Source organism: Grosmannia clavigera (genome assembly GCF_000143105.1).
Source record: "Grosmannia clavigera kw1407 unplaced genomic scaffold GCSC_146, whole genome shotgun sequence".
NCBI lineage: Eukaryota > Fungi > Ascomycota > Sordariomycetes > Ophiostomatales > Ophiostomataceae > Leptographium > Leptographium clavigerum.
In genome coordinates this window covers 412,104-425,658 of record NW_014040795.1, presented here as the reverse complement: position 1 = coordinate 425,658, position 13,555 = coordinate 412,104, and the positions used below count along the sequence as shown (strand labels likewise).

The window sequence follows — 13,555 nt, the reverse complement described above, 5'->3', positions numbered from 1 at the left end:
ATTTATACTTAAGAAAGCGTGCTAGCGTTTAAAGACGTAAGTAGTAAAAGCTAGATATCTTTACTAACTATTAAGTAGCTATTAAAGTTAGCTTTAGCTTTTACTAAAACTAGTAAAGAATATTAAGCTATAGTATAGCCTACTACGCTATCTTAAAGCATTTATAGCAAGATTGCTAGTTAGTTGCTAGTAAATCTAGCTTCTTCTCTTATAAAGTATAGCTAGGCTTTTTAGTTATTACTATTAGTGCTAGTAACTACTATATTATTACTATATAATCTACTAGCGTTACTATAATGCTATTAACTATCTTACTTTAAAGAAAAATAAGCTTATTTATATTTATATAAAACTACTAAATATACTTAGCTAAGCTTTTAAGCTTTTTAAAAATTACTAGTTTGTAGTTGCTTACTAGTATATAAGAATTAATATACTTTAAAGAAGCTATAATATATTATTAGTTTTATAACTGAAGTAGCGCCTTCGGTTCTTTAAGATTACTATATAAACTTATAATAAATATTTAAGTATGTTTTTAATATATAGTTAAGGTATAGAGACTATTAATAAGTTAGCTATTACTTAGCAAATGCTATATAGTTAAGAACCTATACTATTAAAGGATAACGCGTATGCTTATGCTAAGTATTTTATAAGATTTACGTTTACTAGAAAGTTTATAAAGACTTAAAAAAGCAACTTTAGTTTACTATTATTTTATAAATAATTATTAGCTAGTTACTACTTTATTATATAAATAGTTATATTAACTTACTACTAAGTAAGATTAAAAAAAAGGCTAAAAAGTAAAAGTAGTTTTATAAAATTAAGTAAAGTTTATTTTAAATTATAAGAATTATTTAATCTTTTTATACTTTAAAGTAATAAAAAGACTATAAAACTAAACGTTTAAACGCGTCTTAAAAACGTATTAACTTTACTCTAATAGTAAGGTAAAAAAACGTTTAAAACTTAAATAAAAAAATCTTTTAGTAGTAAACTACCTTTATTAATTAGTTAATAATAGTTTTATAATTAATAAGCAATAAACAGCTATTACTACCTTTATTTTACTTTACTATTAGTTAAATACCTTAACTTTATATAGCTATTTTTAATTAGTATATACTACCTTATTTAAAAATAAGTAAAAATATATCTTAGTAGTAAACTACCTTTATTAACTAGTTAATAATAGTTCTATAATTAGTAGGCAATAAATAGCTATTACTACCTTTACTTACTTTACTATAAGTTAAATACTTTAGCCTTATTCTATTTATTTTAATTAAGCGCGTACTAGATTATTTAACTATTAAATAATAAAATATCTTAATAATAAACTACTTTTACTAACTAGTTAATAATAGTTTTATAATTAGTAAGTAATATTTAACTGTTACTACTTTTATTCTACCTTTACTATAAGTTACAAACCTTAACTATATACTACTAATTCTAGTTAGCATACTCTATATCTTTATATAGCTATTATTTAAGGCTACCCTTCTTATAACACCTTTATTAGCAGCAACTTAAGTATCTTATAATTAAAATCTTATTATTATACCTTTTAAAAAGCGCCTTTATAAGATAGACTTTATACTTAATTAAATTTAGCAATTACTTTTACTATATCCTAAGTAGTATATATACGCTTCTATAATATAAGAATGCAGTTATATAACAAGCAGTCTGCGACCGTTTAGCAACAGCTAATACCCTAGCATACTTAACTCTTTTTCTTAACTTACTAAAGAAGGTTTTTTAATAAGCAAGCAGTTGCTACGTATATACCTTTTACTATTAAAGGCGTTACTTTAAAAGAGAAGGGATAGTATAAAAGTATTCTACATACGTGCCCTACGCACTAGTTTGGCGACCTACCGCTTACTAAGCGTTAGACTTAACAAACTATCTTAATACGTAAACAGGGCAGAGTATAGCTACTTAGCTATGCTACACCTGCTTAGGGTTGCGCTATTGCGCACCCTCTATTTACGTATAAATTAGATAGCAGGCTCTTGCTTACTAGTCTTTTATAGTTTGTTAAGTTAAAGTCTTAATATAATAGTATAAGCATGTTTAAGCCTTTATAACTATATATTGCACACAAACCCTTATATTACTTTAACACTTAAATACTTACTATACTAGCTATTAATAAGGGTTTAAAGAGTATAGCTTATTGTAAAGGTTAAAGGAGGCTATACGTAGCGGTCATATAACGTGATGCACTGTGAGGAGCAGGAGGCTGAATAGGGTCTAGTGTGGGCGAAGAAGTGTTGTGTACTAAGGAAGAAATAGATACATCGCGACCCTTCTGGGGATCCGTATTAATACTAGTGTCAGGCCCCGCTTTTGTGCCTTCTGACCAATTACAGGCCCGTACGGCCAAGTGGGGCGGAAGGGCCACAGTGTGGCGGATTCCAATGCTTAACACTTATTAATATTAATACTATTATTACTACTACTATTAAGCTTAAAGATACTAAACATTTAGTTTATTCTTAGATTTAGGCTTACTTTTAGAATCTTTTAAAATAAAGTTAATAGTTTAGTTAAGCCTTTTACTATTAAAAGGCAAATTTAATGCTTTAAAAAGACGTCTAACAAGCGTTTAAGGTTTAAAATAAAATGTTTCTACTAAAGGATTATCAGTTAAGGCAATACTAGTCTCTTTAGTAGCTATTAATTAATTAAAGTTAAAAAGATTGCCTTTTACTAGCTAATTTAAATAAAGGTGCTTAATATACTAAGCAGTCTAATCTACTAAACCTTGCCTTACTTTAAGCTTTAAAAAAAATTCTAGCTTACTATTATAATTTAATAACTAGCTGCCTTTGATTTAAAGGTCTTAATAGAGGTTAATCGTAGTATAAAATTATAAGAATAAAAAATAATGCTAAATATTAGCACCTAAGGTGAATTTATAGCCTTATAAAGCCTAAATTAACTAAATATTAGTTAAGAAATAAATAAAACGCAGCGCAATGCTAACGCTCTTAGAAGTAATGCCTTAAGGCGAAAAATAAAGCTAGAAGGCAAAGAAAAGGTGCTATAAGGCGTAAATTATTGTAAGATAACGCAAATTACCGCAACAGACCCGGATATAGTATCTAAGCTTATAACCTGTTACAACTAATGCTAACAGCAAATGATACAAAGCACTGTATAAGTCTGCTTAGTATGGCTAATAAAGTGCGTAATATATCAACTAGAAAGGAGTACATAGCGCACCTTCTATAGTGCAGAGATTTTAATAGGGCTAATCCCTACTTTTACTTATTCTAACTAATAAGAGGCTGCTTTGCTAACATTAGTTAGAATGGTTATAGTGCGCTCTAGTCTAAAGCTTTACAGTTTTAAAGTACTAGTCTAGTATAAGTACTAGTTAGTACTAGACTAGTACTAGTACAGGCAAATATTAGTACTAGTATACTAGTTCCTTAACCTTACTTAGTATAAGTATATAACTTTAACTCTTAAGAGTATACTCTCTTTACGATTTTTTTTTATTAGCTTACTAGTGCTTTTTTTATTAAAGTACTTAGTTAAAGATTTTTATAATTACCTTACTACTAATAGTTAAAAGCCAAAAAAAATTAAAGTAAAGTCTTTTTAGCTATTATTATAATACTATTTAATAATAAGAACTTAGCTCCTATTCTACTTTAATTTTAATAAGGTTTAATGCGACCTTAGTGGGGTTAGAAGCAATGTACTATGGGATTCCGGCTTGAAAAAATGTACTTGTAAGAGTGCGTTGCTCTCCTGATTTCCTTTTTCAGAACGTGTTCACATCGCGTGCTTTGAAAACCGATCGTAAGAGGGTATCGGTCATGCTTTACCCCGCCCAAATTGCCACCCCTCCTTTTTGAGGGCAAAAGAAACCAGACATCTACACCGAATTCTCACTTCGTCTTATCTCGAAAGACCGACCTCAAAATATGGCTGACGACGTTCTTAACAATATATCCCACCGCCGCTACAATCCCTTGACTGGCGCATGGCTGCTCGTCTCTCCCCACAGGACCAAACGTCCTTGGCAGTCAGTGCTCCTCATCTGTGAAGTTTTCTACGACTTGACTAGCAAATTGACAATCCAAACTCTTCAAGAGGCCAGCAGGAGGTCGCCATGAAGAACACACTGCCAGAGTATGACTCAAAGTGCTACCTTTGCCCAGGGAATACCAGAGCACAGGGGAATCCCAACCCCAATTACGACAGCACTTTTGTCTTTGTAAATGACTACAGCGCGGTGAAGGAGGAACAAGAGGATTACAAGCCCAGACCTGAGAATAGTACGTATTACGCTCCGCTCTTCCTCCAGGACTGGTTGGCTGACAATAGATAAGATCTTGAGACGTTGTTGCTGCGCGCGGAACCGACGACAGGCAGATGCTACGTTCTCACTTTTTCCCCAAAGCATAATCTGACCCTTGCAGACATGCCCGCCGAAGCCATCGTGCCCATCGTTCTCTCTTGGTCTCAAATATATGCAAAGCATGTTTCACCTTCCAGTCCCATTTCCCAGGCAGCAGACAGCTTTTTAAAGGCCTCCCCATCGCTCGAGTATGCCGGCGTGTCCCCTCCACGCACACAGCTTCGATACATGCAGATCTTCGAAAATAAGGGCAGTGCTATGGGCTGCTCCAATCCGCACCCGCATTGCCAAGTGTGGGCAACGTCTAGTCTGCCCCAAGAACCGGAAAAAGAACTTGTCCAGATGCGCAAATACCGTGCTGCAAATGACGGTCGGCACCTGCTCAGCGATTACGTCCAGCTAGAGTTGGAGAAAGGTGAACGTGTTGTGTATACAAACGATGCTTTTCTCGTCGTCTGCCCTTGGTGGGCCATATGGCCATTCGAAGTCATGATCATTGCCACAAGGCACGTCCGAGCGATTGTCGATTTAACTACTGAGGAGCGTCTTTTGTTTGCAGATGCGATTCAGGAAGTTGCTAGACGTTACGACAATCTTTTCGAGACAAGCTTCCCTTATAGTAAGCTCGACCCAGTGATTGCGGGACTACGGAGTACCTTTAATAGGATGCTAGCTAAAAAAACATACCGATAGGCTCTGGCATCCACCAAGCCCCGCTTGAATGTTCTGACGAAGAGGCAGAGAATAGCTGGTTCCACATGCATTTCTATCCTCCACTTCTTCGATCCGCCACAGTTCGCAAATTCCTTGTCGGATATGAGTTGATGGCTGAGCCACAACGGGATATCACCCCGGAACAGGCTGCAGCGCGCTTGAGGGATAGTGGAGGACAGCTTTACCGCCAGGCTCTATGAGAACCCCTACATAATAGCCGTATATCACCTTTGAAACGTGCCATTTTTTTCGTTCTTACAATGCTTTCGCGGTTCGGTCAAACTAGTTAAAACACATAGTGGCTATATTGCATCGCCATCCAAATCGTACCACCGAAGCCAGCCATTAGGGGGAAAAACTGGGGGCCCGTCAATTTCAGCGTTTTGAAAACGAGCAGCTCACTGCCAAAGTGTATGGCCGCTACCACGTGTGTGATGAGGCTCAGCTCGTACAAAGCCCGATTGTGGACATCCCGCGCTGTGTATATGCGAATGATGCCGGCCAGTATCGTCCAGACCCCAAATATTCTCGCTGCAAGTGGCGTTACTTGATCCCGTGCTTTGTCGGCATTCTTCGTCTTGCTCAATGCGGGAATAATCTTGTTAATGCTGTCTGCGTAGTCGGTTTCGCTTGAACGTTGTGCCAGCGATGAATTCGGGACAAATTTGCCGTTGTATATTCTTCGAGTGTAGTGTAGTGTGACGAGATTTTGAATTGAGTTTCCAATCGAAACGACGCCAACCTGCCCAATCATTATGTATCAGACAAAGATACTGGTTTCATCATGCATAGAACGCGTAACGTACCAGAAAAAGGTAGCAGGGCAGAATGCCCTGATCGCCAAGAGGGAGATTGGAGAAAAGAGCATTCATTTTAAGGTAGCGCTTCAGTTGTTAGGAGATTTTTGTGTTTTTGAAGGTTTCAGATGAGAGGATTTTCAGTAATTACGGTATCTTACGGAGTAAGATACAAATCGGTACGGAGGTACGAGGACTTGCAGGGTTATTAGCTATTAGTAATACGAACTTGGCTATGTAATCGACCTTCATAATTCGAAAACTCCCCGCCTCACCATCCCAATTTTTACCAAAACTCTCACGTCCTCAGCCCAGCAATTACAACACCCTTGCATCTCTAAAACCGCACCGTGAAAATGGAGGGTTTTAAAGCGTCTATTGGCATGGTTCCCAAACCTGTGCAAGGCGCAATTGCATTTGTCGGTGTGGTTTTTTTAGGGAGCAAGCTCTTCTCGAGCTTGGCTTTCTTCTTCAACTTGTTCATCCTTCGTGGAACCGATGTGAGACGACCAGAAAACGACGCAGATTGATTGATTCTCGTGTATATCATCAAGTAGCTAACTAATGCGACACCTAGCTACGGAAATATGGAGGTAAGGGTACTTGGGCTGTTGTCACAGGTGCTTCGGATGGCCTCGGCAAGGAGTTTGCTACGCAGCTAGCTTCCAAGGGCTTCAATATTGTCCTCATATCCCGCACCCAATCCAAACTCGATACCCTCGCAGAGCAACTGCAGAAGAAGTATGCCTCGTCTGGTATACAGACGAAGGTTCTAGCCATGGATTTCTCCAAAAACGACGACGCAGACTACGATAAACTGGCCCGGCTTGTTAGCGGCCTCGACATTGCTATACTGGTCAACAATGTAGGACAAAGCCACAGCATTCCCGTCCCGTTCCTTGAAACTACCAAAGACGAACTCCAGGATATTGTGACGATCAATTGTTTGGGCACATTGAAAACAACAAGGGTCATCGCTCCGGGAATGGTACGGCGCAAGCGCGGGCTGATCCTAACCATGGGGTCGTTTGGAGGCTGGATGCCAACGCCCTATCTTGCCACGTACAGTGGCAGCAAAGCCTTTCTACAACATTGGAACTCGTCGCTGGCCGCGGAGCTCAAGCCGAGTGGTGTCGACGCATACCTCGTACTGAGCTACCTAGTCGTGTCAGCAATGAGCAAGGTCCGTCGTTCGAGTTTCCTGATTCCCAAGCCAGATGCGTTTGTGCGGTCCGCACTAAGGAAGATTGGCCGTGGGTCACAAGCATTTGCATTCACATACACGCCATTCTGGACGCATGCAATCATGCAATGGGCTGTAGAGAATACTATAGGTGTGGGAAATAGTGCTGGCATCTGGTATAACTCAAAGATGCACAAGGGCATCCGCAGCAGGGCTCTTCGGAAGGCGTCCCGCGAGGCGAAGAAGGCCTAGTGATTTGGAGTCCAAGTATTATTCCTTATGGGGGTAGGATACAGCTTACAAGACACCAAAAGTTCGGGGAAGTCCATTTTGGGCCGTGCCAAGATATATCGCTTTACCCGGTAGCATTGTCAAACGACATGCGCCGTACGGAGCATTTCATAGCATTAGGGAGTGCTCCGTATAGGTGTTGACATGAGAAACATGGTGAATGTTGGTAGTAATAAATAACAGAACAGTTCTAATAACAGGATGTGCTAGGTGCGTCCCCCCCTCCCCCCCCCCCGCCCCCAAGTCTAGGTGCGCCCCCCAACGGCCTACACGTGACTTTACTTAGCGGTTAGCCATAGTATCTTAAAATACCGAAATCGCAGAAGCGGCGATAGATTCAAAGCACAATAACAAAAACCGCGTATAAAAGCTAAAAAGGCTGGTATACAACGTATACCATTCAAAACCAGTTACAGCACTATATCCTTGTCTATTGCATTAAATCCCCTTCGCCTACTTGGCGCTACTGGTACTGGTGGTTGCAAGAAACAGTTACGATACGCCTACCTACCTTTAGTGTTAACTTTCTATATTTAAACACATATTGGCGTAGTGTAGCCTAAGCGTTTATTTACTATTAGATTACATTATAAGGGAAAGGCCGCCAATTCAAGCCATTTTATAGTGCGCAGCGCGCAAAGATGCGTTAACATTGCAAAGGTTACTTACTATCTATAACACCTATAGCACACGTGCTACGTGCAAGGTGCTTATCTAACTGCGTGCTTATCTAACTGTGCGTATTGTACTGTACGGGTCATACACTAGTACACGCGCAGAGATTGCGCGTACAGACTAGTGGTGCACGCACAAGGACGGGCAGCGGCGCGCCGTACGGGCAGGCCGGTGCCGATAACGCTTAGTAGGAGGGAGTTTTCTGATACAATGGATAAGGACACGGCGGCATAACTGGTCTTGTATGGTATTTACTAGTCTTTTCTGTTCTTATTTAGTGTTTTTGGTTATTTTACTTCGAATCTATTATGACTTACACAGAGACGATTTCAATATTCTGCCTGTGTTAACCGCCTAAATAAGTCACCTGGCCCTTGTTTGTAGAATTTTGACCTGTGTCTAGCACATCCCCTTGGGAACGCCCAGTTACGTAATCGGGTATCTTATGGGGTCTAGTGTGTTTGCGCGACAGCGTCGCGTTCGAGCTCAAAATGTCCAAACCTTCATGCTCCAAATTTTCGGAAGCAGCAGAACCAGACCACCACATGCCATTCTAGAAAAGAGTCGTAAGCTACGCCCGCTTCTCTTTGCATCGCAGGTCGCGCCCTTGAATCCTTCTTTTTTAGAAGAACTACGCATTCAGGGTGTCTAGCAACATTTCCTCTCGAGGCTCCCTGTCAACCGCCTGGGACAGACGGCTCGTTACTAATTGAAGGGAACAGCTGCTTGACGCGCCGCCTGATATATCTTCAAAGTACTGTATGTCAGAATGGCAGCAACTCCTGGGCGTCCGATTCCGGGTGCATTTTTCGCAACCCCCGCTAAAGCATCCAAACTTGACGCCGGACGCTCATTCTTCGACGCGATACCTACATCGGACATCAACGGCTCCATTGCGCACAACCAACCGCCTGACCAAGATCCAATAGACCCCGTCACAGCTCTCCCTGCTCTTCCATCGCTCTCTCCTATTCTGAAGGCTGCTGGGTCGGTGAACAAGGTTCTACAGCTCGACGAGAGCTACCCAGACCTTGATTCGTACTGTCGACGTAAGTCATTATCCTGCGTATGCCGCGCATTCACCCTTATATCTGCAGGTTTCATTCACAGGGAGGGGGCATAAGGCAAGGGAGCTAATAGGATTATATCAACATTAGCTGGCGCATCTTCAGAGTATGACATTCACGGCGCCGAATCGCCGCGGGCACCCTTCCACAAAGTGCAGACATTTCCTATCCCCGAACAGATCTTCGAACGATACAACGTTTCCCAGCTTGTCACAATCATGGGACTCTTCCCAGAATTAAACCATGCTTATGCCTGCATAGATAGCAGTCTTTTCTTGTGGGACTTTACGCTGCCCAATCCCGAGCTGATAGGCTTCGAGGACCAGCCACACGCCATTACAGCAGTCGGTCTTGTGCGTCCTAAACCAGGCGTTTTTGTCAATGACATCAGTCACATACTGGTAGTCGCCACAGAGGTTGATATCATTCTGCTTGGTGTTGAGGCTACCAATACACCTGCCGGCTCAAAGGCAGTCTCATTATATCAGACAAAGATGTCCATTCACCGTGGCGGTGCCAATGTGGCTTTCATTGTGGGCACTTCGTCTGGTCGCATCTTCCTTGGTGGTCGAAACGATACCGACGTGCACGAAATCTACTACCAACAGGAAGAAAAATGGTTCTCTAACCGCGTGGGAAGGTGCAACCACAGCCATCCGGGCTGGTCGTCGGTTGTCCCGGTCTTACCTGTCAACCTTGACTTTTGGTCACAAAGAAACTCGGAGTCTCTGGTACAAATGGTCGTTGATGACTCGCGAAATTTGTTGTACACGCTCTCAAATAAATCCACCATACGCACATATCACATTGAGGGTCCGGACAAGCTCACGAAGGTTATCGAGAAAGAAAAGAATCACTGTCTCCGAGACATCACACATATGATCAACTCGTCCCCGCTTTTGACAGACCGCGTTTCCATCATCGGCATCAGTCCCATTTCTGCACAAGAAGCTTCGAAGCTTCACTTGATGGCGCTGACAAGCACCGGTTGCCGCCTTTTTCTCAGTGCGACAAGCTCGGCATCTTACATCATGAATTCATCGAACACAGCACCTCAATCCATGCAAGTTCAGTTTGTCAAGTTTCCTCCTAGGGATCAGTCAGCTGCGGTTGGCGCAATGTCGCGTCTCGGTGGATCTACAGATGCTGTGGTGGACCTTCAATCTCGTGCCCTAGACCCTACAATAAAGGGTTGTCGGTTTGCACCAGGTTTTTTCTTTGACTTCGTCGGGGGGCAGGAGGTACGGCTATTCGTCTCGGCACCCGAAACTGGAAAGATACAGATGACTACCCCCGCCTCCGCATTGAAATATTACGAGCACGGTAATTGGATTTCGCTAGGAAGAGCGCAAGACGCTTTGGATGTTGGCCTTGTGACAAAGCCCTTTGCGGCAGCAAAGCAACCCTTGGGTTTTGGCAATGAGTTGGCTGTGCAGTTCGACTCTCCACCGAGCGAATTTGCTATCATGACGAACGATGGAATTCATATCATCCGAAGACGACGTCTTGTCGACATATTCGCTACTGTTATTCGAGCTTTTGGCAGTGACGACATGTTCGACAAAGAAATTCGAAAGTTCATCCAGTTATACGGGCGCGTCGAAACTATTTCTACTACCCTTGCAGTCGCATGCGGTCAGGGAAGCGATCTTCGAGCAGGTACAAGCCGCGCCGTTGACCAGGCTACAGAGGATCGAGCCAAGGCAGCCTTTGTTAACTACGGTGGCCAGCCAACCGTCTCCGAGACGGACAGCAGTACTATCACTATGGACTCAGTCAGGCTCTCCTCTCGCCATGATGCCCTTGTGCTATACCTCACACGATTGATTCGAACTTTGTGGGGCGCCAGAGTTATCACCAGAGACTTTTCCCCTACCGGTGTAGTTGTCAAATCCACGGTACCGACCGGCGAGCTCACAATTGTCCAAGAGAACCTTGAACGGCTGCGCACTTTTCTGAAGGTTAATGCGGGCTCTATACAGGGATTGTCAGGACCTGCAGACCTGCGCCGCACCACGAGACATGAAGAAATCGCCCTGCAGGCCGAGCATCAGGCGTTACATGCTTTGCAGAAGCTAATGGAGAGCATTTCTGAGGGTATTTCGTTCGTTCTAATGCTCTTCGACGAGCGTGTATCCGACATTTATGTTAGAATGGACGACTCCACCCGCCAGGAACTACGCTCATTAACGTACGAAAGTCTCTTCTCCAAGCCGGAGGGAAAGCAACTGGCCAAGTTGCTTGTGAAGGTCATTGTCAATCGAAATATTGAGAGCGGCTCCAACGTTGAAACAGTAGCTGACGCTCTGCGTCGCCGCTGTGGTAGCTTCTGCAGTCCTGACGACGTTGTGGTCTTCAAAGCCCAGGAGCAGTTGCAAAGAGCTCTAGAGCAGGCCAACTCACCCAGCGTCGCACGCAATCTCCTGAATGAGAGTCTCCACCTGTTTGAACGCGTCGCTGGGAGTTTGTCATTTCCGAATTTGCATGCCGCCGTCAAGCAATACGTGCAGCTGAAGTACTACGCAGGTGCAATCCAGTTATGTCTTGTTGTGGCAAGGGAGTCAGACCGAGGCAACACAGCCTCGGCATGGATTAGTGACGGAAAGTCAGAAAGCGATCCAAGAAAGTGTAAATGGGAGAGCCGAAAGGGTTGCTATGACCTCATCCATACTGTGCTTGGCCAGCTTGATATTGACTCAACTGCGGAACCCGAGCTCATCGATGGTCGGCTCACACTCGCCGCAACCAAACGAATGGAAGCGTACAGTGTTGTCAATGACTCCGACGATGAAGTCTTTCATTTCGACTTGTACGAGTGGTATATTGAGCAAGGTCTAACAGATCGTCTTCTTGCAATTGATTCGCCACACATTGTCACGTTCCTCGAGCGCCTTGCCTCAGTCGACGCCAGCCACGCAGATCTCTTGTGTCGTTTTTATACGCATCGCAGCAGATTTTTCGATGCCGCCAATGTTCAATACAACCTTGCTGCATCCAACTTTGACGTCAGCATCAAGGACCGCATCACGCTTCTCAGTCGAGCTAAAGCCAACGCCAGTGTATCCACAGCAGGCGTCAGTGGACAAAGTCAACAACAGCTCAACCATGAAGTGACAGAACTGCTCGATATCGCTCATGTCCAAGACGACCTGCTTGAGAGATTGCTCTCAGATAGCCGTATACCTGCTGCTCGGAAAACTGAAATTGAAAAGGATCTTGATGGGCCGGTGCTTGGCTTATCAGAGGTATGTTACAATTTTTGCCTACAGTTGTCAGGGTCAATTGTCAAACTAATATTGTCCAAGCTGTTCAACGGATATGCCGATCAGGCAGGCTACTACGATCTCTGCCTCTTGATATTCAATGCTGCGGATTACCATAATCCTCGTGTCATCGCGGACACCTGGAAGCAGCTCATTAATAGCACACATGAAGACGTCGAAGAGCGGCTTGCTGCGTACGAAGAGTTTTGTCGTGGGCATAGAGTGAGCGACAGCAGTATGAACGCGACTGGGCCACCGCCATTGCCATACGAAGCTGTTTCCATGCAAGTTCAGACGATTGCACACCGCACGTCGTTGGGCTCGCTCATTTTCCCAATCGACGTTTTGCTAACAATTGTGTGCGAATATGCGCTGACTAAACAGCAAGACGCTTCTATTGGTGCCAATCCTGCATGGCCTGTCTTGCTTTTTCTGCAGTTGCGGGTATCTCATGCCATGATTGTTCGGGTTTTGGAGCGAATCCTAGATACGCAGGAGGTGCCATTCACTGGACGCCGGAGAAAGGCGGTCGTGGAATGGATAAATACAGTCGTGGGCATCTGGTGCCACGAGCTCGAAGTTAGCGGTCTTGGGAGTGCAAAGGGGGATGCAAGCATAGCGCGTTGGGTTGTCGACCTGATGGGTCGTGCTGAGCGCACAGTCCTCGACATTTTGACCTCCGTGCGTGACGTCAGGCTGAAACAAGAACTAGAGGATGTTCTAAACGAGACCAGGATGCTTAGAGGCCAAGTGGACAGCAATGTCCGTCCGGGGCCCCAAGCCACCATGAGATTCAAGTAATTCGGGTGCTAGTTTTGGCCAACGCGAATGAATACTGTACTGCCTCGGGATCAAAAACGGGCAGGCCTTTGGATGTGAGAGTTGGCCGGCAGACATGACTGGCTTGCTACGGCGTCTGTGTACAACTCTGTACAACGGCACTCGGTCTTGCAAGCAGGATGCAAGGCGAGATAATTCGGAGAGGGGGTTGAAGGCGAAGATGTCGAATCAATATAGGAGTTACGATCTGATTTCTTCTTTCTGTGTTTATACATCGTTGTTTCGAATTGAGCAATCTGTTTCATCTGGAATAAATGGAGTTATGGACAAGGATATCCCCAGTACCATAGGATTTTGTAAAAGGCAAGAAGGCCTGTCCAAAATCATAGTTGAAC

General features: G+C 43.3%; 3 protein-coding genes across 3 annotated transcripts; all 3 read left to right on the top strand.

The window, feature by feature from the left end:
• Positions 1 to 3,953: 3,953 nt before the first annotated feature.
• On the top strand, positions 3,954 to 5,304 carry CMQ_5878 (galactose-1-phosphate uridylyltransferase; the record flags this gene model as incomplete). Its single annotated transcript, XM_014316524.1, has 4 exons — positions 3,954 to 4,054; positions 4,123 to 4,307; positions 4,452 to 5,009; positions 5,084 to 5,304. The coding sequence occupies 4 exons, from the start codon at positions 3,954 to 3,956 to the stop codon at positions 5,302 to 5,304; spliced, it is 1,065 nt and encodes a 354-aa protein (XP_014171999.1).
• Positions 5,305 to 6,257: 953 nt separating this feature from the next.
• On the top strand, positions 6,258 to 7,336 carry CMQ_5872 (3-ketoacyl-reductase; the record flags this gene model as incomplete). Its single annotated transcript, XM_014316518.1, has 2 exons — positions 6,258 to 6,401; positions 6,479 to 7,336. 2 exons carry the CDS (start codon positions 6,258 to 6,260, stop codon positions 7,334 to 7,336), a joined length of 1,002 nt encoding a protein of 333 aa, XP_014171993.1.
• A 1,483-nt stretch (positions 7,337 to 8,819) lies between these two features.
• On the top strand, positions 8,820 to 13,181 carry CMQ_5895 (nucleoporin; the record flags this gene model as incomplete). The annotated part of the gene is made up of 4 exons (XM_014316541.1): positions 8,820 to 9,099; positions 9,223 to 12,362; positions 12,423 to 12,602; positions 12,819 to 13,181. 4 exons carry the CDS (start codon positions 8,820 to 8,822, stop codon positions 13,179 to 13,181), a joined length of 3,963 nt encoding a protein of 1,320 aa, XP_014172016.1.
• Positions 13,182 to 13,555: the final 374 nt, after the last annotated feature.